This window comes from Peromyscus eremicus, chromosome 16_21, assembly GCF_949786415.1.
Source record: "Peromyscus eremicus chromosome 16_21, PerEre_H2_v1, whole genome shotgun sequence".
Lineage (NCBI taxonomy): Eukaryota > Metazoa > Chordata > Mammalia > Rodentia > Cricetidae > Peromyscus > Peromyscus eremicus.
The window spans coordinates 59,077,065-59,100,557 of NC_081432.1; the positions used below are offsets into that span (position 1 = coordinate 59,077,065).

Here is a 23,493-nt window from a genome sequence, read left to right on the forward strand (position 1 = left end):
CTCTCTAGATCTGGGCCACAGTCTGGCTGTCCTGGCTCCAGGCCTGTCCCTTCTCTGTGACCCCAGCAGGGGGCACTGCAGCCTCTGAGGCCAAAGGACTCCTACCCTCCCTGTATCCCCAGGCCCAACCTTGGGTCGTGCTCAAGCCCTAGACTCAGGCTGCCGGCCTTGGGAGGACACAGGGAGCTGTGAAGGAAGGAAAAAACAAAACAAAACAAAACGTTTATTTAATCACAGGGCCTCCGAAGGCTCCTGGTTTCTGTCAGTATAAAAAGGCAGTAAAATGACAAGGAACGGGGACAAGAACAGGCGTACAAGAAAGGAGGGAGAAGGAACATCAACAGATCACATGATCCACCAGCCAGCCTTCCACCTCCACCCATCCTCGTGATAGGCAGATAGACGGAGCTCTCTCAGCCTAGGAGCCTGTGTGCTTGGTTTAAGCAGGGACAGTCAGAGGTATCCGTAAGAGATTGTGCTCCCTTGCCATTCTGACCCCTCAATCTCAAGTCCATCCGAGGAGACTCCCTCCCTGGGGCCTGGACATCTGGGCCCAGCACAGGCCAGAAGAAAGGCAAGGTTAGCTAGAAGAGCAAACCTCTGGACCCCTGCTCATCCCAGGCAGGGAGGAAAATGAGCAGGAAGCAGGCAGTGCAGTCAGTCTGTCTCCATGTGGTCACACCAGTGCCCTTAACAAGAAGGACAATACAGCTCCCAGAGCCAGGCCCAAACAAAGAAAGAAGGACATGATGTTTCCTGCCGTCTCTGCCTCAGCTGGTTTGACTTTCCTGAAAGGAAGGCAGGGTGATCTTAGGAGAGCCAAGCTCAGCCCTGCCTCCCCCTCCCCCCGCCCCCCCACGCATACCATCCTTAATTCCCAATCCCAGCCCACTTCTTGGGGAAATGTGTCTTGGGGCCCTCCTCCACCTCTCCCAAACTCAGCATGAGCACACTTGGGAGCCCTGACCTCCACTGTCCCTCACAACCCCCAAGCTGGGCATTTTGCCACAGCCAGCCCCTTGCAGCTTTGAGATGAAGGACTATTGCCATTTCCCTCCACTGAGGAACATCCCCGGAACTCTTAATTAAATCCTGCCCGATGTCACCAAATTCCCTCCTGGCCTGACTCACTTGGGCCCGAAGCACATGCAGAGGCTGGCAAGGTAGCCATTGGAGAAGGCAAAGGCAGCCATGAAGATGATGAACCAGGCATCGTGTTTAAAGATCGCAGGCAGGTAGTAGTGCTTTTTCACGTTGCATAGCAACAGCAGGGGAATAAACACGATCCTGGCGACCACCAAAACCGGCAACCAGCAGCTATCCTTATCGGGCTGCAAGAAACCGGCAACGCTTCAGCCCACAGCAGTACTCACTGTCTACTCAGGGCCCTAGAGACTTGCTAAAACCTTTAGGCCTGGTTACCGTTGCGGGTGCTGATTGCCGGAGGTACAGTAGAGCCCATGGGATACTGATGTTTTCCCCCTTCCCTTTTTTTTTGGAAACAAGTTCTCACTTATTCCAGGCTGGCCTCAAGCTCACTGTGTAGCCAAGAATAACCTTGATCCTCCTGTTTCTAGCTCCCAAGCATTGGGATTTCAGGCATGCACTACCATACTTGACTTATGAGGTATTCTGGCAAGCAGTCTTATCAACTGAGCAATACCCCCAGTCCTAAATACTGGAATGTATCTTTTGATCTGCAGAGATACCTGTGCATGCACACACATGACCCTGCCAGGATACACATCTACGAACCGTACATGGGCTGGAGAGATGGCTCAGCAATTAAGGGGGAATGCTGCTCTTGCAGATGACCAGCGTTCAGTACCCAGCACCCATACCAAGCAGCTCACAACCCCCTGTAACTCCAGCTCCAAGTGATCTGACTCCCTCTTCTGGCCTCTGTGGTACCTGCACTCACATTCACACCCCCCCCCCCCCCATTCACTCTTAGCTGGACCATGGTGGCACATGCACTTGGGAAACAGACGGATGTTTGAGGACAACTTGATCTACAATAGCATGTTCAAGGGCAACCAGGGCTACCTAATGAGACCCTGTCTCCCAAAAAAAAAGGAATAATAGTAATTTACAAATCTAAAAATAAAAAGGAATTATACATGTAATTACACATAGTTACATGTAGATTTGAAAGAGACCGTTCCCTTCCCACTGTGTTTTTTTTTCTTCTTGAGGGGTTACAGATGGAACCCAGGGGTCACGCACGGAAGGCAAGCCTTCTACCATAGAGCCACACTCCCAGCCCCACCACTGTGCTTTCTTGGGGTCCCTCTTGGCCTCAGTTGGACACTTGGATCCTGTGGGTCCCACAGCCCATCCTCTACTTACCCACATGCAAACGGCCGTGAGGCTCCGGCCTAGCCAGTCAAAGACATTGAAATTCAAGAAACAAGCCACAGGAATGAAGTAGCTATCTGGAGAGAAAAGAGACAATTAGACACAATGCCTGGCCCTCTCTGGGCCTTGGCCTCCTCACGGTACAACAGAGATGTTTCCAGCCAATGGAAGGGTGAACAGGCCATGAAGCTCCAGCTGGGCTAGAGGGTCCCCAGGTTGCCCACGCTCCACCCTTGGTCCCGCCCTTGACTCTGGCTGAATCTGTCCTGGGAAGCTGGGGCCCTTACTCCAGGCACTGGTGCCAGCAATGCTGGATTTCACCTCAGCTGTCACAGCAGGGAACAGCCCAATGGTGACCGTGAAGATGAAGCAGACAGACAGAGCCAGGACTGAGATCTGGGGAGAGAAAAGAGACTCATCCAGGTTCCTGGTTGTCATGCCAGCTGTGTACAAAAGACCAAACAGCTGGACAGTGGTGGCCTTTAATCCCAGCACTCAGGAGGCAGAAGCAGGTGGATCTCTGAGTTCAAGGCCAGCCTGGTCTGCAACAGAGTGAGTTCCAGGACAGCCAGGGATACACAGCGAAACCCTGTCTCGAGCCCCCCCACCAAAAAAAAGATCAAAGAATTCCCAACACACACACACACACACACACACACACACACACACACACACACACAGGAGAAAGCTCAATCTTAGGTCAGAAAGGGAGGTGGTGGACAGATGGACACAGCAGAAGGAGAGGAAGGGGTGAGGCAGGGAGGGCGGGACACCCCAGCCCCACATACACTCTTAAGTATGGCCTTGATAGAGTGTTTTTTGCTGATGGGTGGAGAGCTGGGAGCTGGTACCCCAGATTCCTCTCTTCCTCCTCTTGGTTCCTCTCCTGTTGGGTGAAAGGTTATAGAAGGATCTTTAACTTTTGGGGAGGACAGAGCAATTGGAAAATTGAGCTGGAGGTGGACACCTTCCTTAACTGGTTGGTCCACAGTTACACCCTAACACCCATAGACCTAGATTCCCTTGACTCAAGTGCCTGGGGGCTACCCTTCCCCAAGGAGCTCATGTTACTCTGCTTTCTCTGAAACTGCTCTCTCAGTACAAACACCTGAGACATTCAGGGTACTCCAAGTTCTCCTGTTTTCCTCATTGAGACAAGGTTTCGTGTAGCTCTGACTGGCCTTGAACTCACTGTATAGCCAAGGATGACCTTGAATTTCTGACCCTCCTGCCTCTACTTCCCAAATGTGGGGGTTACATGTGCACCACCTTGCCCAGTGCAGGAATCAACTCGGGGCTTTGTGCAAACACTAACCAACTCAGCACAACTCCAAGTCCCTTAGGGTCCCCATGTCACCCTCACTTTACTCATGGTCACTCTGTCCTCCTTTGACTCAAAGCTGCCAGTTAATACAATGTACCCTCGCCCCCCACCCCATGCCACCCACCAGACTTCCTTTAGTAATTAAGACCTTTACTGATAAGATCCAACTTGGTCTCCTGCTCAGAGGGCCCCTCAAGGTTGAGCTGCAGGTAATAGCGATAGAATTCCTGTTCAGGATGGGGAAGTAGAGTCAGAGGCATCTCCAGAACTCCAACTTGCCATGTTTTCAACTTCAGGACCCCCACCACCACCACCACCTCCCCGCGCTCGCTTTGGGCCCTCCCACACCCCCCGAACCCGGCTTCCTCCATTTGCTTACCAGCCGAGGCAGAGCCAGGTAACACACTATGGCCAACACGACCACAGCACAGGCTGTGATGAAGTACCCAAACGCACTTTCTGACAGCTCGGAGCCACCTGGGGTGGACAGTGGACAAGTTCAGACACACTCCGTCACTCCAAATCATCCTGCCCAGCCTCCCCACAACCAGCCAGTGGGGGCAGTACGACTCACTGGCGATGGCACAGATCATGGCCACGGAGGTGAAGAAGCCAGCCAGGCCTTGGCCACTCATGATGGGGGCTGTGTAGTTGGCCGGCAGCACACCAGCCAGACCAAAGAGGCTGGCTTGCAAAATGGCACCAAATGCTGAGGAATAGTATGGACAGCATGTCAGCAGGGATAAGGGGCCGGCAGTTGGGGCTCCCAGGAAGCCTTAACCCCAACTGCCTTTATCTGGGCCCCAACTCCCAACCCAGGCCCAGAGCTTCCCGCACTCTGTCCCTCGATTACAATTAATGAGCACGATCTTGATCATGGTGATGATGAAGAAGGACAGAGCACTCATCTCCACCTTCACCAAGACGGCAGTGATCAGGAACACCAGCAGGATAGCCACCAGGCTGCCCAGGACCCGAACAGACTGAGGGATCCTGTCGGAGAGGCGGGGCGGGGTGGGAGTCAGCAAAGGACTGAGTGGAGGGCAGCCTGGGGCATCCGGGACGGGGAGGCTTACCTCTGATGCAGAAAAGAGTTGAGGCAGGTGAAGAGCAGCAGGGGCAACATGGCACACAAGGTCATGACATTGTTGAAGATGGCACTGAGAGAACTCCGCTCTGGCAAGGACACTGTGGGGGCAGGTGAGGCCTCCGTGTCCTCGCTCCATCTGTCAGTGACTGAGGATATATTTTGGGACAGGTCCAGGCGGTTTGTGAAATACTGTGGAGTTTTCAAAGGTTGAATGTTTGGAACCTCTGGTCCCCTCTGTGCCCAGAGGCACAGAATCAGGCCTTGAAAGCCTCGGGGTCATGTCCTCTGGAACCCAGTGCCTCCCCTGACCCCCAGCCTCACCAGAGTTGCTGTCATGAAAAAATTCCAGGGGAGCAATGTTCCCAGGCCCAGCACGAAGAAGATAAGCCATACTGCCTTATACCTGGGTAGGAAAGAGGCAAAGTAACCTACCAGACCACGTTCCCTCCCTCCCTGGCTTCCCAGCTGTCCCAGCTGTGTGTGTCCATGTGTGGTGATGTGTGGGTCCTAAGGCACAGAGCAGGATCTAAGATGGGTCAAGGGAGAAGGCCGTCGGCACAGTTCTGAATGACATGGGTGACAGAGCCTTTGTTCTCAAGTCCCAGAAGGCCTTCAGGCTGGGAAGCAGTGTGACCCACACGTCCAGCCATGGCTTTGGAACTTTGCTAAAGCGCTGGGTGGGTAGATAAAAGAGTGAACGCAAGCCTCTCCCACCCCACCACATAGGCTAGAAGTAATTAGGCTGTCTAAGCGGGAACTCGGTAGTTCCCTGAAGGACTCTGAGGTCAAGAAACACCCAGACCATTCTGGATCCAGTGGGACAGATGGTCTGGGTGCCTGAGGGGGCTGGGAAGTAAGGAGCTATAGACTTTTTTTTTTTTTTCACCTAACCAGACAGAACCAGTTTTGTAGGCCAAACTACCGAGGGCAGGGCAGGTAGACTAAGGCCTATGGATGCCATACGGTCCTGAGCGTGAGGGCACAGAGGCAGTGACTCTGGATAGTCCTTGTCTATAAACTTAGCAACCCTGGTCCCCCCCCTTAGCCAGCACCCAGGTACTTCAGAGATGGTGTCGAAGAGGCCTAACACAGAGAGACAGGTCTGGCCAGGGAAACAGGAGCTTAGCTCTTTGCAAGCCTTAAACGGGACCGCCAGACAGGCAGGTCTGAGCCATGACCACCCCAGCCCTCAAGCTTTCCCCTTGGGATCAAGATGTTCAAGGCATGGCCCAGAGGTTCAGAGGAAGGCAAAATTCCAAGGGAAGGCTACAGAGGACAGGAGGACAGAGGGAGGAGGGGCCAGGCAGCCCGTAATAAAGTGGGTGGGATGTCAAGGGGCTGGGCCGGGCCACCAGGCAGCCTGGGAAGGAAAGGAGGCAGGAAGCTCGGACCCACACTTCCAATCCCCACCTGCCCCCTGGAAAACAGTCACAGCAGGCTGACACTCTCGCCAGATGTTACAGGGGTGGGGAAATGGTCCCAGAAAGGTGAAACTAATCTTCCAGTCAGAATGGGCCTAGTTACATAGCCTTTGGCCCAGGAGGGCAATGGTGGGCAGAGGAGCTGGGAGGGGTTCAGAGACCCGAAGGACAAAGCGGGCACCCGGAGGGAGCGGCAGCTTCATCAGCTCTCACAAGCCTCGGCCCCTCTGAGAACTCGACCAGACCCTCTTCTATCGTAACACACATTCCCGACCTTAACTAGCTTGAGGAAGGGTCAGGCCAAAGAGCAGGGTGGGCTGAGGTCATACAAGGCAGAGGCCCCAGGGCAACCCCCAGGGACAGGGCAGTTCTGCCAGATGTGTTCTGGAATGAGGGAGGCAGCCAAGTGTCTCCCCACAGCCGTGGGAGGAGCCAGAAGCTGCTGTCTCCCTGCAGGGCAACAGTGGACGCATGGACACAATCCAGCAGGGGACTGCTGCCCACCTAGCCCTGCAGGCACACTAGACAGCTCTCGGCCAAGGTACGCACGTTCCCCACCCCACCAGGATATAGACCTGACTCAGAACCACCAGCCCGGGAGCAGCTAGTAGTAAGGTAATTTCAAGTCCCAAATATTACACCTACCCCAACCCCTTCCCTAGAGATCCATCCCCTAGATTCCCAGCCCAGGACCCCTCCCTGTCCCCTCCCCAGTACCTGTCCTGAGGCTGGTGACTGGTTGTCATGGTTCCAGTGTTCTTGGCTGTGCCTGGCTGGCAGCTCCCTCTCTCTGGCTCTTGCTAGGGGTAAAGGAATATTGAGGCCCTGTCTGGCTCCGCTTCCACACTGCCCTGGGCCCTTCTCAGACTCCTGAGGGTAGGGCTGGGCACACAGAGCAGGCAAGGGGAGGTCCCCTAGGAGCCTCGGCAGGCTCAGGACCACTGGACCCGGCCCCATCTGGCCTTTGGCTCCAGTAAACCCGCTCTGTCTTCTCTCTGCCAGACTGGGCCGCACCTGGCTGCCGGCCGGGCCGCTGCCACCGCTATTTTTATCCAGCAGCAGAAGCAGTTTGTAAGCTTGGAAACCGAAGGGTGGGGATCAGGAGAGGAGGATGCATGATCCAGAGACAGGGAGAGAGTCAAAGAAGACAGGAAAGAAGTGAAAGGTCAGGGACAGTGATGACAGTGGACAGCGAGAGAGGGCCGAGGGGAGGAGGCCGAGGGGAGGGGGAAAGCAAGGAGAGAAAGTGTGAAACAGCAAACAGATCTGCAGGAACTCAGGTTGCCCAGGGCCTGCTGGATGTCTGCATTCTCACTCTCCAGGGTCCCCCCACCCACCCAATCAAGGCTCTGGTGGGGAGGGCCTTCCTGTCTTGTTCCCTGGAGGAACCGGCCGCCAGGCTCTGCTGGTAGCATCTAAGTCTTTCTTTCCAAGCACTGCCCAGGGGCTTCCTGAGTTCTCGACCAGTTTTCCAAGAATATATCTCATAATGATGGGAGGGGACGTAGCCTTCTCCACAGCCTAGCATGTTCCTGACTTTGACCCCAGGGCCATCCGATCCCTGCTCAGTTCCTTTCTCAGGCCCAGGCCACTATCCTCTTCTCCTTTCTGACAGTGGCCTTGAAGGGCAAATTGGAAAAGTGGCGCACAGGCCCTAACAGGATGTTCCCAAGCTCCTAGCCACCCCCCCTCAGCATCCCTCCCGGTGCCCCACTCACACAGGGGAGACACCCCAGCACCAGCAAGCTAAACAGTTCTGCTGCTGCAGGGAAGCAGGACCAGAATATACAAGGCACCACCCCCACCACCACCACCCCCCCCCCCCCCCCCCCCCCGACACACATGGACCCAGCTCAGACTGCCATTTCTTGCCTAGGGCAGGCTGCTCCTGCCCATGCTTCATCACTCACCGGATTCGTGCAGTCGACGTTGGCAGAAGAGTTGGAGCCCAAGGAACCTGGGTGGTCCCTAGGAGGTGGTCCTAGCTCAGGCTCAGGCAGAAGGCTGGGTCCTGGGTGAGGGTCCAGAGTGGAAAAGGTGGCAAAGGTTTATCAGGAGAGAATCCCTCAGGCCTCCAGGGGCCCCATTCAGCACAGTCTCATTAGCTAAGTCGCTGCAGGAGCTGGAAGCGCCAGCGAAGCTGGGAGAGATAAAGGGCCACCCTGTAGCCGGGAGATAAGACAGCAGAAGTCCAAGACTCAGCAGGGGAGCTAAGCGAGTGGCAGCCAGGTCGGCTCTCAGGTGCAGCCAGAACTCCAGGCCCCGCCCCCCCAGACAAAGAGTCACAGCTGATCACCCCAGGCCTTGCAATGGCTTTTCTACCCTTCTATTGGTAAACCCCAGACTGTCCAAAGATCTTCTCAGTCCTGGGCAGCAAACCCACACACCTCCTAATGGAGGCAGAAGGCTCCTTCCAATTTCCTGAAGGTCTCTGTGTGTCAGCCAGGCACCCCTCTAGGCACTAAGGACAGAGTGGTAAACAATAGTATTACTATTTTTTTTTTTCTTTCTAGGACTAGAGGGCTCTGCTGGGGCTGGGGAGAGCCTGAGGACTCAGGTTTCTATTAGCTAATAGGGAAGGGACCCCCATCACACACAGCCAGTCCTCAGCACAGCATTCCACCTCTCCCATACACCAGCAGAGTGAATGTAGCCTCAAGCCAGACAGATGTTAACACTCTTCCTTCAGAAAACTGGCCTAGGCTTGGAGAAGTGTTTATTTCTGTGCACACACACACACACACACACACACACACACACACACACACACACCTCCTTTGCAGCAACTCCCATCCCACTCCTGGACATCAGTTAAAGCCCTGGGCAGCCCTTGGGTCCAGCCCACATCCTAACATTCCATTCACTGTCCAGGTGCTTTGTTTTTGTCTGTCCAGCCATCTGATAGCAGTTCAGGGATTCTGGTATCATTTCATCCATGCCTTGACCTGTAGAGATGGAGCCCTGAAAGCAACCACCCATCTGAGGCCTTCTGTGTCCCAGGGTCCCAACACCTCTCACGATCTGTTTCTCCACGAAGCTTGTGCTACATCGGAGTTTTAGTTGCAATATGCAGATGACCCCTCTTCCAGCGGCCCAGAAACTAGTACCAGGCAGTTTCTACTAAACTGACAGGGCCAACTAAGGTTCAGAGAGGCTGCGGCACTTGACAGAAGCTGCAGAACTAGCAAGTGGGGGAACAGCATTAATACTCAGTGTGCAGGTTATTCTAGATTTCTTCTGGGGTGGGGGAGGAGAAATTAAAGCGGCTTCCCAGATAGCCCCGTAGACTTCGATGAGGCGTATTCTGATCCAGTTAAAGGGTTAAAACAAGTTGGGTGATTCAGGTCATTCTCGGCCCCACATAACATTCATCTCAGGTTGAAGGCACCTCACAGCCATCCCATGACACATACTTATTGCATGCAAAGGTCACACAGGACAAGACGAACAGCATGGGGGTTAATCAAGAAGAGGGGGCTGACTATCTGCACCAGGTTGGAAAGGGGGCCCGAGTCGGGTGACTAAGCCTTCATCCACCCGGAGCCTGGGTGTGCGCGTCCTCGGCTTGTCACTCATTTACTCTCCGTGTTGAGTAAATGAGGACGCGCCCAGGAAAGGGAGGCCAAGGACAGTTTAGCGGGTAAAGGAGCAGCACCCCCGCCTTCATATAAATACCCAAATCCCCATCCTCCTGCCTCGGGGCAGAAGCCACGCAGCCTCTCTCCCGTTCAGACAGGAGCGATAACATTGAACCGCTCACTTGCCGACCCTCAGATGAGGTCAGTATAGAGACAGTGGCTCTCAGGCCCAGAAGCCAGGCTGCCCTGGGCCCCGCTCCACCGGGGTCCCCACCGAAGGACCACCCCCAACCCAGAGCCAGGCCCATGCGCGCCACGTGCTGCGCCGCTCCGCACGCGCCGCGTGGGGGCCACACCCCGAGTCCCCGTCGCGGCCGAGGAGCTGGCAGGCCAGGCCTCCCTTCCCCTCGTGGCAGGCCGGACACGCCACTCTCTGCCCCGGAGTCCCCGGCACGCCCGACCCGGGCCCTACGAGCACCTGCTGGAGAAGGACACCTCCCGCGCCGAAATCTGCGCGCTCGACCCGCGCTTCCCGCGCCCGCCCGAGCGCTTTCAAACTCGCCCTCTGCTGGGCCCGCCCCGGGCCCGTGCGGGCCACCTCCTCCGGCGACAGCCGCCGCCCTGGCCCCGCCCCCGGTTCCCCGCCGCCCCCCTCAGCAGTTCTGGGCTCCCAGCCCCAGGGACCCAGCGCCTCGGGCCGCCGGGGCGGCTTGCTTCGGTGGCGAGCACGTCTTGGGACCCTTCCCAACCGTCACTCGTACACGCAAACCGGGGAGGGTGCACGGTCCCACACTGGGTACCCCTAGTTTACGCCTGGGAGGGGGCTCGGTTCCACACTGGGTACCCCTAGTGTACACGAACCTGGGAGGGGCCTCGGTCCCACAGTGGGTACCCCTAGTTTACGCCAGCCTGGGAGGGGGCTCGGTTCCACACTGGGTACCCCTAGTGTACGGGAGCCTTGGAGGGGCTAGGTCCCACACCCCTAATTTCCGCGCCGCCCTGTGCTCCTACACATTTGGGACTCGTGCACAGACAGGCCTGTGCTCGCACAGGCCCAGACGCCCCCACAGCCACACTCCACCTCAGGTGTTCCGTTATCCCTCACCGAACCCCGCCCACGCCATCATTTACACCGTTTTACTTTTAGCAGCTCCCCCCCCCCACGCCCTTCCAACACAGCCTTCTTCCTTTCCATCCCTCCTTTTCCCTCGAGAAGACGTTCCGCCCCTACCCTGGTGGGATACCTCAGACTTAATTGTTCTGGAACCCGGATGCAGGGGTGTGTTCTGTTTTCTCTCCACCCTTCACAGACAGGCGCGCACACACACCGCCAACAACATTCCCCCCCCACCCCCTCCAACTTTGCCTTGAAGGCTCTTTGTTTAGGGGACAGTCCTGAGGTCTCTAGGAAAACTGGAACACAGCTGGAGACCGGGGAAGGGGGAGCCAGGAAAGGCCTCACATCCTGCACATCCCTTTGTCCTAGGCGGCATCCCAGGCATCTCGCTGCCCCAACCCAAGACGATAACCGTCAGGGGCTAGAAGCCTCACTGAGCATCATGTCACCCACATCCTCCGATGGCTGGGGTGTGAGGGGCGGGGGCGGCGGGGTAGGCCATCGCGTGCCTCTGGGGGCCGGCAAGGATTCATTATTCCTTCTTTCCTGTTGGCAGCAAGGAGGGAAGGATTCATTCTCTGTCCCTACAGAGGCTGGGGAGGGTCCTGAGGAGAGATCATTCCGTCCAGGCGGCCTGCCTCACCTACCTTCCCAAGGAACCTGTCTCCCGAGAAGAATTGTAACTAATTAACAATTACCAGTACTAAACCCTGCAGGGGGAAAGGTGCAGTCACTCTCTCTAGAGAAAGACTGGGCCCTGAGGAGGTGGCCGACTCCACTGAGGACGCTGAGCTCTCCCGCACTACCCTGGTGGGGTGCATCCAGCCTTGCAGAGATGACGCATCTCCCCACTAGCACCAAGTAAACAGGGCAGGAAGTCGGGCTTGGGTGGTATTTTTCTGGGCACTATCCCATGGCTTGAGAGCAGCCTCATGTCTGTCCACAACCCCAGATTCCTGCCCTCTGTTTATCTGGTCTCTGTCTTCCTTGGTCCTGCCTCACACCCACTTTCCCTTCCCGGCCAAGTAGCTGGCACATCTGTCAGAGAGATCCACTAAGCACGGCCAGGCTGCGGGCCAGGGGCCTGCCCTTGTGTACAAAGGGGGCTGGAAGTGAAAGGAAAGAGTCGTGGTGAGGGTCCTGGCCCGACTGAGGAGGGCTGGTTCCTCTCCTCACGCCCACGGGGACCTGGACATCTATGCAGATGGCCACGGCCAGGCCTGTTGTTGTTGGAGAACAGCCCATCTGGCAAGCTCCTTTGCCTGGGTTCCATCCAGCACCCACACCCCAGGCAGCCTGAGCCAGTCACTGGTGCCAGGGCCCTCTGCTGGACAGCCCCAGGAAGCCAGCTCCCACAGGCCTGGGTCTCTGAGGCCCAGGTTCTGAGGCACCGTCGTCCTCACCTCATGGTTCTCTCCCCTCTGCCCCTAAGGCTGGGTTAGGAGGGCTTGCCCACCCGGCCTGATGTGCACTTTTGTGACCTGTTCACCACCCCAGTTGGGACTGTGGCTGGCTCAGCGCTACTCCCCTCCCCCTTTAGAAGGTAGCTTGGCTCCATACCACACCCCAAGCCCTCTCTCCCCAGGCCTGCGCTCTCTCAGCTGTTAGCAACAGCCATCTGTGTTTGCTGCAACAGTGTTTGCACCGGCCTGCGGGGTTGTCACAAGCTACATCTCAAGTTCTCTGTTTGTGATTAAATCTCCGGCCTCGTGGCAGAAAAGGAACTGGGGAAGGCCCAGAGAAACACTTGCCCAGCATGCTCAATGTAAGGGCAGACCGAAAAGATTCAACAATGGGGAGGCATTGTAAGGCAATGTGGTTTTGTTGTTTTGTTTTGTGATGCTGGGGAGAGGGGTCAAGTTCAGGACCTGAAACACGCTAGTGACACACTCTGCCACTGGGCTAGCTCCTCAGTCCTAATGCCACTGTTAAAAAAAAAAAAAAAGGTAGTGGGAAAAGTCCACGACGAATACAACATCAAACTGCGTGTGTGGAAGCCAGAGAACCTCTGGCTGCTGTTCCCCAGGGACCAGCCACACTGGTTTTTTTTTCAAGAGTTTGCATTTGTGTGTGTACACCACCTGGGTGCCAGTGCGTTCGGAGGCCTGAGGGCTTCGGATCTCTGGGAACTGGAGGTACAGTGTGAGCTAGATGATATGGGTGCTGAGAACTAAAGCCAGATCCTCTGCAGGGACAGTAATCACTCCTTCACTGCTGAGCTATTTCTCCAGCCTCCCTGTGTTTTGTTTTTTAGACAGGGTTTCACTAAGTAGCTCTGGCTGGCCTGGAACTCCCAGTGCTGTGTGCCACCAGCCGGGCCCACCTTGTTTTTTGATACAGGATTTTTAACCGTCAGTCCCCTGCCTTCCCTCCCCAGTGTTAGGGTTCCAAGTGGCATCACAGCTTTCAAAGAACATTTTTTTTTTTTTCGGTTTTTCGAGACAGGGTTTCTCTGTGTAGCTTTGCGCCTTTCCTGGAACTCACTTGGTAGCCCAGGCTGGCCTCGAACTCACAGAGATCCGCCTGGCTCTGCCTCCCGAGTGCTGGGATTAAAGGTGTGCGCCACCACCGCCCGGCTTTTTTTTTTTTTCTTTTAACTTAGGTTCTGAGAATTGAACTAACCGAGCAAGTCTCCCCACGCCCCAAATCAAATTCTCAAATAAAGACAGAGGTGTACACAGAGTGGATACTAGGTCAGGGTTCAAGAAGTGACTGTTCCCGTGCTCCGAGCCTGGGCTTCTAGCCAGATTCTCAGATGTATCTCCTAACCCTCTGGCTTGGCAGGTAGGCAGGGGACAATTTTAAGTGGTCGGGAGCTCAAACAATCATCTAATTGTGGGCCTACAAATTCCCGGGGGGGGGGGGGAAATCCTTCCTCAAGAGGCGGCAGATTTGGATTCTGCTGAGCCATCTCCTCCTCAAGGGCCTGCTGGACACCGCGACACGGACGAACCAACCGCGGTGCAGCCCGGGTCAGCTCCCCTCCTCCCGCGCCCAGCCGCTCCGCACCTGCTGGGACTAGGGCACCCGCATCCGGTCCGGGCGGGGGCGGGGCAGAACGAAAATCGCCAGGCCCTGGGGACCCCAGCCTCCTCCCGACCTCCTCACCTCGGGGTGGGGGCAGCTGCCAAGGCCGGAACTGGCCGGTCTCTGGCTGGACAGGAGCCGCCACCGACTTGAGCGGGACAGCCTCCGCTCCGCCTGCCCCGCCCCGTGCTGATCGAGGTGTGGAGATCCCGGACGACACCAGGTGGCCGGGAGGAGGTCCAGTGGGAGGGGCCGCGGGGCTGAGAAGGGACGAGTTGGGGAAGGTGGGACTGCCTTTAATCCGCTTGTCCCCACAGCTCGCACGTGCTCTAGTTCCTGAGGACTCTGTAGGAAGCAGCTGGGCCCCAGGAGGGAAAAGCTCGGCGGCAGGGCCTGGGAGGTAGGGTGGGAGCGGGGAGTTGCTGATCAGCTCAGGTATCATTCCTTTCCCAGCCTTAAGCTTCCATAGGAACCTGTAGGGGGATCCCCAACTTGATTGGGGATTGAGACAGAGGCCTGTATTCCGTGCACTATACCCATTTTAACTTACAGCCCCAAGACATTCCTGGAAGGACTATTGTGTGGGAATCATAATCGAATTATGCAGGGGATCTTACTACACAATGCTCACCCACGCATGCATGCACACACACACACACACACACACACACACACACACACGCACACACACACAGGTTCTCAGGGCCTCTACCGGGGAGTGAGAAATAAAGTAAGTTTTTAAAAATTATTATTTTATGTGTACGGGTGTTTTGCCTGAGTGTGTGTCTGTGCACCAGGCCAGCGTCTGTTGTCCTTGGAGGCCAGCAGAGAGTGTGGAACTAGGGTTATAGAGTTGTGAGGGGCCACCAGTGTGCTGGGAATTGAACTCAGGTCCTCTGGAAGAGCAGCCAGTGCTCTCAATTGCTGAGTCCTCTCTCCAGCCCTATGACGTGAGATTTTTAGGTGACTTCCTATTTCTTGGAGGGTGGTAGGACCTCGGTCAAAGGCATGCATGTCCCTACTTCCCTGCCCACCGCCCACGGGCCAGTCTCCCTTTCCCACCACCTCCAGCTGAGCTGTCTCCAAAGCTTGCCCCTATCAACCACCCCACCCCACCCCACCCCACCCCCCACCCCCGCCAGCCAGCTAGCCTTCCTGTAACGCAGATCTAAGCCACTCCTGGGCCTCAGTGGGAGGATCTGAACGAAGTTACCCAGCTACAGACAACTTGTAGCTTGTGAAGACTGAGAGACAGAGGAACAAGTTATCCCGAGGGAGTCTTGCTTCCCAGTGGCTTCCCTCCCACTCCCTCCCAGCTTCTCACAGATAAACCGTGGTCGATAGGCACGTGCAGGGACGGGGAGACTTTCAGAAGCACCCCAGGGATGGGGAGACTTTCAGAAGCACCCCAGTCATCCAGCACGGGGCTGGGGATGGAGCTCAAACGGTAGAGTGCTTGCCTAGCATGCCAAGTTCTGGGTTCGATCCCCAGTGCCACACAAGCTGGACTTGGATGTGGGTGTGTACCTGTAATGAGGTCAAGGCAGGAGGATCAGAGTTTAAGATCATCCTCAGTGGTCTGAGGCCTGCCTGGTAGACATAAAATCCAATCTCACAAACAACAGCAACATAATCCACCATTGTTTATTGACTCCGTGCTGCACGCTGAGCTTTGAGAATACATGTCTCAAAAGGGAGCCAAGGTCCTATTATTTTAAGGTAAATTTTAAGTCTGGAAGACTGGACAGTTTGGAATTAAATACCACCTCTTAGCTCAGTTGTCTTTTGTCTCAGTTTAACATTGTCTCTTAACTGACCTTGAATCCCTCATTTACAGGTCTACCCTGGAGGCCAGAGGTCATTGGCGGGAGCTGCAGAGAGGAGGGAAGAACACCGTATCTGAGGTCTGCTCGATCCTAGGGAAGTAGGAGCTGTCTGGTCGGTCTTCTCCCACCAGGCACTCTGCGGTCCGTGCAGACGCCTGGACTAGCCCACTCCACAAGAAAGTACTTTGCTGGACATTGCTGCTTCCACCACCCACGGCCTCACTTCTGGGGGCCCAATCTCTCCTTCCTCTGGGAGCGGTCCACTCTGGAGGTCTCTCTAGCATCCGGTGGCTGTTGCTGGCTGAGGACAAACAGCAGACAGCCCAGCAAAGCCTCTCTCATGTCTTGGGAGCTCAGTCGACGGGCCAGTCGGCGCAGCAGGGGCAGGAGGTGCTGGCGGGCCAGGCGGGCAATGGGCAGCAGCAGGCGGGACAGCAGAGATCGGAGCAGCATCGGGAGAAGCGGAGCGGGCATGGCGGAGCCTGGACCTGCAGAGGGAACCCAGGCTCCAGACTCCACCCACCTCACCTAGCAAAGCCCACCCCACGGGTGGACGGGAGTCCTCCCTTCCGCTTACACCTCTGGTCCCCTAGCCCCCCGACTCGTGGGTTAGGTTTGCTTTGGTGCACCCTTTCTCCTACAAGACAGCTGGCTCAGGGGGTTCACTCACTGTTAGCCCAGATGGGAACTGAGCCCAGGAGTGGGGGGAGCTGAGGCCAGACTGCTGTTCTGGCCTCCGCTGGCACTGCTACTGTCCAGTACCCACTTCCTTTAATCACTCTCCCCCTCCGCATGCTCTGACCCGAGGCCTGTACTCCTTTGCCCTCCCATCTACCACCTCTAACCAGTCAGTGGCGGCTCTCACCAGTCAGAACTGCTGCTCGGAGTGGATTTCAGGACGCATTTGCCTGCTGTGGCTGTGGATACGGCATCACTGGAGAGCACGAGGTAGCCCCACCCCCTCAGCCTCCACCCAGCTCAGCTCACTTGGGTGTGGAGGGGTACAGTGGGGCAACAGCTGTGTGCTGGCACCTGGCACATTGAGTCCAGCTGCTCCCTCTTCCAGTCTGAGGAGGAGAAGAAAGGAACACACGCAGGCATTTCCCCTCGGGAGGACAGACCTCAGAGTTCGACTGTGTGACTCGAGGCATGCGGACTCTTCTGGGCTCCAGTCACTTCGTTGTGTTGCCTCTGGAAGGGGAAGAAGAACTGGAGGAATCAGAGAAGAGAACGGCATGTGGTTGATAGCTGAGATGCAGTAAGTAAGTAAGCTGAGATGCATAACCCCGTCTATGCTACTACAGTGGCTAAGCCAGCCAGAGCCTGCAGGGTCTCTGATAGGCCATCTTTGGGGGCAGAGGATGGGACACACAGCTTCTGTCACAGCTGAGCACAGTTCCATACAGCTGGGTGGCATGCCCACTGAAGGACAGAAGGAGGGGCATGCCGTTCAAGACTGTCTCCAGTCATTCCACTGCCTTAGACTAAATGAGATTCCATATATATGTGTATATATACATATATAATATATCCATACATCCATACATATATACACACATACATACATATATAGTTCCAATTATATCTGGATATCTGGTTGGGTGTATGGCCCAAATTTTATTTGGTTTTGTATTTTTTGTTTTTAAGAATTTCATTCTCTGGCTCTTGGTACATCCAGGATTTGTGTGAGATGCTGGCGAGGTATGGCAGCTCCCTAGAGTTCACGGAGCTGCTCACGCTGGTGAACAGGAAGGTCTCTCAGCGCCGCGTGGACTTCTGCAAAGACCCAAGTGCAATCGGCAAGAAGCAGGTTCCCTGCTTCGCCTCAATGCTGACCAAAAAGCTGCATTTCAGTCCCAAATCTAGTAAGTAGGGTCATTGGTCTCGTCTACATATATTTCACACTCATTCTCCTCTATGCAGCTGACAGTTGGTTGAAGCGTTTCCAGTACATCAATGTAAACGGTTTCAAGGTTTAAGATACCATGGAAAACTGCTGTTTTGTAGTTGTCCATCTTTAATCATGCTAGAGATGATGAAAGGGCTAAAAGAAATCCTCAGGAAATTACTATGTGTAAAAAATGTCTACTAGCATTTAGTACATTTGTAGTGAACTGCAAGATTACCCAAAATACCAGCCAGTTTGCCTTAAATTTATACAAGTTTATTGTATAATGTTCTTAAAGATTTTTGAAACTCAGAATGAGATTGTTTTCATTTAATAAAATATCTAAAACTTAAAAAAAAAAAAAAAAAAAAAAAGAATTTCATTCTCTGCCCTGGAGAGATGGCTCAGGGTTAAGAACACTGACTGCTCTTCCAGAGGTCCTGTGTTCAATTCCCAGCACCCACATGGTGGCTCACAACAATCCATAATGAGATCTGGTGCCCTCTTCTGACCTGCAAGCATATAGGTAGGCAGAACACTGTATACATAATATATAAATAAATCTTTAAAAAAAAAAAAAAAGAATTTCAATCTCGGGGCTGGAGAAATGGCTCAGCAGAAGAGCACTTGACTGAGCCAGGTGGTGGTGGCGCACGCCTTTAATCCCAGTGCTCAGGGAAGGCAGAGGCAGGAGGATCTCTGTGAGTTCAAGGCCAGCCTGGTCTACAAAGTGAGTTCCAGGACAGCCAGGGCTGTTACACAGAGAAACCTTGTCTCTAAAAAAAAAACAAACAAAACAAACAAACAAACAAACAAAAGCACTTGACTGCACCAGAGGTCCCTAGTTCAATTCCCAGCATCCACAGGGTGACTCACCACCATCTCCAATGAGATCAGATTCCTTCTTCTGGTGTGCATGAAGACAGAGCACTCATACATAAAACACACAAACAAGTCTTAACAAATAAGAGTTTCATTCTTCAGAAAGTGGCTGTAACTCAAGGCTGGATTCAGTGGAGACAGTGGCTGTCATGGTTGGTTTAATGTCAACTTGCCACAAATTAAAATCACCAAAGTAGGGGGCCTCCCCTGAAACACGTGCTGACTGCCTCACTTGAAGCAGGGAGAACCACCCTGTGGTGGGCAGCAGCTTCTGGAAGCAGTCCAGATCAAAAGGGCATGGCAGAAGGAAAATGATCCAACTTCTGCTGGATTGGCGTCCCTCTTGCCCCTAATTAATTTAAAATTTTTTAATTTGGGGGCAGGAGAGATGGCTCAGGGGTTAAGAACATTGGCTGCTCTTCAGAGGATCCAGGTTCAATTCCCAGCACCCACGTGGCAGCTCACAACTGTCTGTAACTCCAGTTCCAGGGGATCCGACACCCTCACACAGATATGCATGCAGGCAAAACACCAGTCAATGATCATTAAAAAATAAAAATAAAAATTTTTAAAAAATCTCTAATTTTGATATAGCCATCCCATTGGTTCTGTTCTTCTAGAGAACCCAGAATAATACAGTAGCCATGAAGGTTTTCAAGCTTCAAAGATGTGGGAATATGATCACTTATCTGCCATTATTAGCTGTCCTCATCAGCATCAAAAACCCTGGAGGAGGAAAATGTTAAAGATTAAGAAGAGGCTGGCGGTGGTGGTACACACCTTTAGTCCCAGCACTCCAGAGGCAGAGGCAGGTGATCTCCAGGTTCGAGGCCAGCCTGGTCTACACAGTGAGTTCCAGGACAGCCAGAGCTACACAGAGGAAACCCTGTCTCAGAAAAACCAGGGGGGAAATGGAGGGGTTAAGAAGGGAAACATGGAGAGTGGCAGGAATGTAGATTGACAGGCATCCAGCTCCTCTCCTACTTACTGTGATCAGGTTCAGTAGTCACAAGTTTGTCCCACCCTCCCTACCTCCTCACATCTTTCCCAGCCCTCACCTCCCTCCCATATACCCCACCCCATCAGCCTGCCGCTGCGTGGTTACCCAGCAAAAGCAGAGTCTTGAGTTCATGATCAATTTCTCACCTCCACCTGTTGTGGGGAAGCAACAGTCACAGCTACTTCAAAAGTGAGGGCCCTGAGGTCAAGGCTCAGAGTACCCTGCTCTGTCACACTGGATGAATGAACAGGCCTGCCCTTTCCTTAGATTTTCCTATCTTCTGTAACTGGAATTTGCATTTTTCCCGTGATTTGGGGTGTTTTCCTAGATTCCTGATGCTGTTCCCACTCATTAGTAAATCTACATGGCTTTACTTTCAAAATGGAATTGGGGAGGATGGCGGGGCAGTTCAGCAGTTAAAAGCACATGTAGCTCCTCCAGAGGACCTGAGTTCGGCTCTCGAAAGCACCATAACTCCAGCTTCAAGAGATCCAACATCTTCTGGCCTCCACTGGCATTGTACTCACAATCAGACACACACACACACACACACACACACACACACACACACACACACAAACACAGAATTTGTGTAAAAAAATAAAAATAAAAATCTCTACATGGCCCTAGCTGTTCTGGAACTCACTGTGTAGACCAGACTGGTTCATAGAGACCTGCCTCTGTCTCCCAAGTGCTGGGATTAAAAACATGTGCCACCAAAGATTCAGCTTTAAAAAAAAAAAATTGATAGAGAGTGGTGGTGTACACCTTTAAGCCCAGCACTCATGAGGCAGAGGCAGGCTGATCTCTAAATTCAAAGCCAGTCTGGTCTACAGAGTGGGCTCCAGGACAGCCAGTGAATGCTACACAGTGCTACACAGAGAAACCCTGTCTTGGGGGGAAAAAATCAAATCAGATCTTTAAAAAAAATGGAACCTGTGAGCAAGGTATGGTGGCTTCTACTTATAATTCCAGCCTTTGGGAGGTGGAGACAGGAGGATGAACAGTTCAAGGCTATTGTCGGCTCCTTAGAGTTTGAGGTCAATCTGGACTTTATGAAACCTTGTCTCAAAAAAAAAAAAAAAAAAAAATCTGGAGCTGAGGATGTAGCTCAATGGTAGACAGTTTGAGGTGGGATAAAAAGACAGGGAAAATTATGGGAACACGAGGATAGAAAGGAATCTGTTAATGTAGAATCCAGTTAATGCCTCTCGTCTGCAGAAAAGCAGGCATCCCAGCATAATTAACACCTCCCGTGAAGGCTGCCAACACAGGGACAATATTTCACCTATACGGACATATTTTCAAACAAAAAATGTTAAAGTAGCAATAAAACAAACAATGCCCCAGTTCATATAGTTAGGGCCTCACTCTTCTCCCAGATAATTTGTGGGGGTCTCACAAACAAAACTATTCACATTTGTTCACAGCAAAGCTATCCAAACTTCCTACATCCCGTGTGCAATGGGATTATTATGTTGTTTTCCAGACAGGATCTTACATAGTCCAGGTTGATCTTTGTCTTCGTTAGGGTTTCTATTGCTGTGAAGAGACACCATGACCACAGCAACTCTTATAAAGAAAACATTTAATTGGGGTGTTTTAAGGTTTCAGAGGTTTAATCCATTATCATCATGGTGAGAAGCATGGCAGTGTGCAGGCAGACGTGGTGCTGGAGAAGGAGCTGAGAGTTCTACATCTTGATCCACAGGCAACAGGAAGTGAACTGTCACATTGGACGTGGCCTGAGCATATTGAGACCTCAAAGCCCGCCTCCACAGTGACACACTTCCTCCAACAAAGCCACACCCACTTTAACAAGGCCACACCTCCTAATTGTGCCACTCTCTATAGGCCAAGCATTCAAACATATGAGTCTATAGGGACATTCCTATTCAAACCCTGGTTTATGTGGAGGTTGGGATCAACCCAGGGATTCACTCTATCAAGTGAGCTATATCCCCAATCCTGATCCAGGGTTTTATCTTATCTCATCTTTCCTGCATATTTCAGGAACTGTCCTGTGATTTCATTTAAATTCTTTGTAAGGACTTAAATATAATAGCTTTAAAACCCACCAAAAGTGTGTGTGAGTGTGTGTGTGTGTGTGACCTCCGTTGGGAAAATCATACCCACACTTATGTCTCACTTTTTCCCTGTTCTTCAATCTGCTGAAAATGCCCTTTGATAAACTCCAGCTCTGCTTCATACTGATTTGTCCTGAAACTCTCCTCTGTGTCAAAGGCTTTCCCTGAGTGGAAGTCTCTGGACTCTGGGGCCTAGAGGATTAAGGGAACTCTTCAAGTGTCTACAGACAAGGAAGAGCGAGCGTCTCCACCCCCCTATTGCTGATGACTTTATCTAGCCTGTGCCAGTCCCTGACGCTACTGGAACCACCCTCACATGGGCTTCTGTCTGTTCCCTCTAGGATTACCGCAGCATCCATGAGACTGATGTTTCTGTTTATCTTTTGTGACCCAAACAGCCTTTGTAAAATATGAATTGAATCGGCCCTGCTTCTCTTGCAGCTGCCCATGGTTCCCACCTCATCTTTAGGGCAAGTTAAGGCCTTAACAATGAAGGCCAAGGTTTCAGGATTTCAGGATGTGCAGCTCAGTAACAGGCCTCTCACCTACAAGATTTGAGACCCCAGGTTTCACTCCCAACTCTGAACCAGGCAAACCAAAACCAAAACGTAAACAAAACCAAACACCACAAAAAAACCCAAAGGGTCTGGCTATCACCCTCAAGGGCCCTGAGTAATGTGACCTCCCTTGGCTTCCTGATTTAGTTTCTAAATTCTTTAAAAAATATATTTTATGGATTTGTAAGTATGTTCATGATTTCTTTTCCTTTAAAAATGTATTATGAAATCCCAGCACTTGGGAGGCAGAAGCAGGAGGATCTCTGTGAGTTTGAGGCCAGCCCGGTCTACCAAGTGAGTTCTAGGACAGGCTCCAAAGCTACACAGAGAAACCCTGTCCTGAAAAAACAATAAATAAATAAATAAATAAATAAATAAATAAATAAATCTTTAAAAAATGTATTATGATTATTTTATGTATATGGTATTTTGTCTGCAAGTAGGTCTGTAAGCCACAGGAATGCCCATGCTCATGGAGGCCAGAAAAAGGCATCAGATCCCCAGGGACTGAAGTTTTTTTTTTTTTGAGACAGGGTTTCTCTGTGTAGTTTTGGCGCCTGTCCTGGATCTCACTCTGTAGGCCAGGCTGGCCTCGAACTCACAGAGATCGGCCTCCCGTGTGCAGGGATTAAAGGCATGTGCCACCACCACCTGGCATGGGACTAGAATTTTACAGACAGTTGTCAACCACCATGTGGGTGCTGGGAACCAAATCCCAGGTTCTCTGCAAGAGAAGTTAGTGCTTTTAACTGCTGAGCCATCTCTCCAGCCCCTCTGTATTGATTTTTAACATCTGTATACGAGTGTTTTGCCGACATGTATATTTATGAGCTGTATGCATACAATGCCTGCTGAGGCAAGAAGAGGGCCTCAGATCCTCTCAAACTGGAGTCACAGATGGTTGTTACCCACCATGTGGATGATGGAAACTGAGCCTTGCTCCTCTGCAAGAGCAGTCAGTGCTCTGAACCACTGAGCCATCTCTCCAGCCCTTAGCCTCTGATTCTTGCCTATCTTACTCTCTATTCCAGGCAGAACTGGCCTCCTTAGTATTCCTGAACAGTGCCTCAGAGAACAGTAAATTCTGCCTAGGGCTTTGCACTGAGGGGAAGAAAACGTGTTGCTGTGTCCCTGGAAGTTTCTAAGTTCTTTGACTAGTGTATGAATTAAATTGACCTGAAAACAGATTGATAGGTAAAAATCAATTTTAATTATGCATGGACTAATGGGAGTTCCATGGATTAAAAAAAAAAAGTGCCGGGTAGTGGTGGCCCATGCCTTTCATCCCAACACTTGAGAGGCAGAGACAGGAGGATGTCTGTGAGTTTGAGGCCAGCC

The 23,493-nt window shown here is 52.9% G+C and overlaps 2 protein-coding genes across 6 annotated transcripts; both read right to left on the reverse strand.

The window, feature by feature from the left end:
- Positions 1 to 205: 205 nt before the first annotated feature.
- Slc29a1 (solute carrier family 29 member 1 (Augustine blood group)) lies at positions 206 to 14,089 on the reverse strand. Of its 5 annotated transcripts, none has more exons than XM_059282163.1 (15): positions 10,250 to 10,364; positions 8,581 to 8,654; positions 8,104 to 8,204; positions 6,911 to 6,993; positions 5,094 to 5,175; positions 4,759 to 4,961; positions 4,536 to 4,675; positions 4,257 to 4,391; positions 4,062 to 4,159; positions 3,831 to 3,909; positions 3,147 to 3,244; positions 2,646 to 2,754; positions 2,350 to 2,435; positions 1,132 to 1,331; positions 206 to 788 (listed from the first exon to the last, which is right to left on the reverse strand). In XM_059282163.1, exons 4-15 carry the CDS (start codon positions 6,937 to 6,939, stop codon positions 677 to 679), a joined length of 1,371 nt encoding a protein of 456 aa, XP_059138146.1. In that variant the 5' UTR covers positions 6,940 to 6,993; positions 8,104 to 8,204; positions 8,581 to 8,654; positions 10,250 to 10,364; the 3' UTR covers positions 206 to 676. The 5 variants fall into 5 exon arrangements, with proteins under 5 accessions (XP_059138146.1, XP_059138147.1, XP_059138142.1 ...); XM_059282164.1 differs by having other exon boundaries at positions 3,837 to 3,909; positions 8,104 to 8,355; XM_059282159.1 differs by having other exon boundaries at positions 8,104 to 8,355.
- A 1,613-nt stretch (positions 14,090 to 15,702) lies between these two features.
- On the reverse strand, positions 15,703 to 16,967 carry Mymx (myomixer, myoblast fusion factor). The gene is made up of 2 exons (XM_059282288.1): positions 16,607 to 16,967; positions 15,703 to 16,229 (listed from the first exon to the last, which is right to left on the reverse strand). Exon 2 carries the CDS (start codon positions 16,213 to 16,215, stop codon positions 15,961 to 15,963), a length of 255 nt encoding a protein of 84 aa, XP_059138271.1. The 5' UTR covers positions 16,216 to 16,229; positions 16,607 to 16,967; the 3' UTR covers positions 15,703 to 15,960.
- Between the last annotated feature and the right edge of the window lie 6,526 nt (positions 16,968 to 23,493).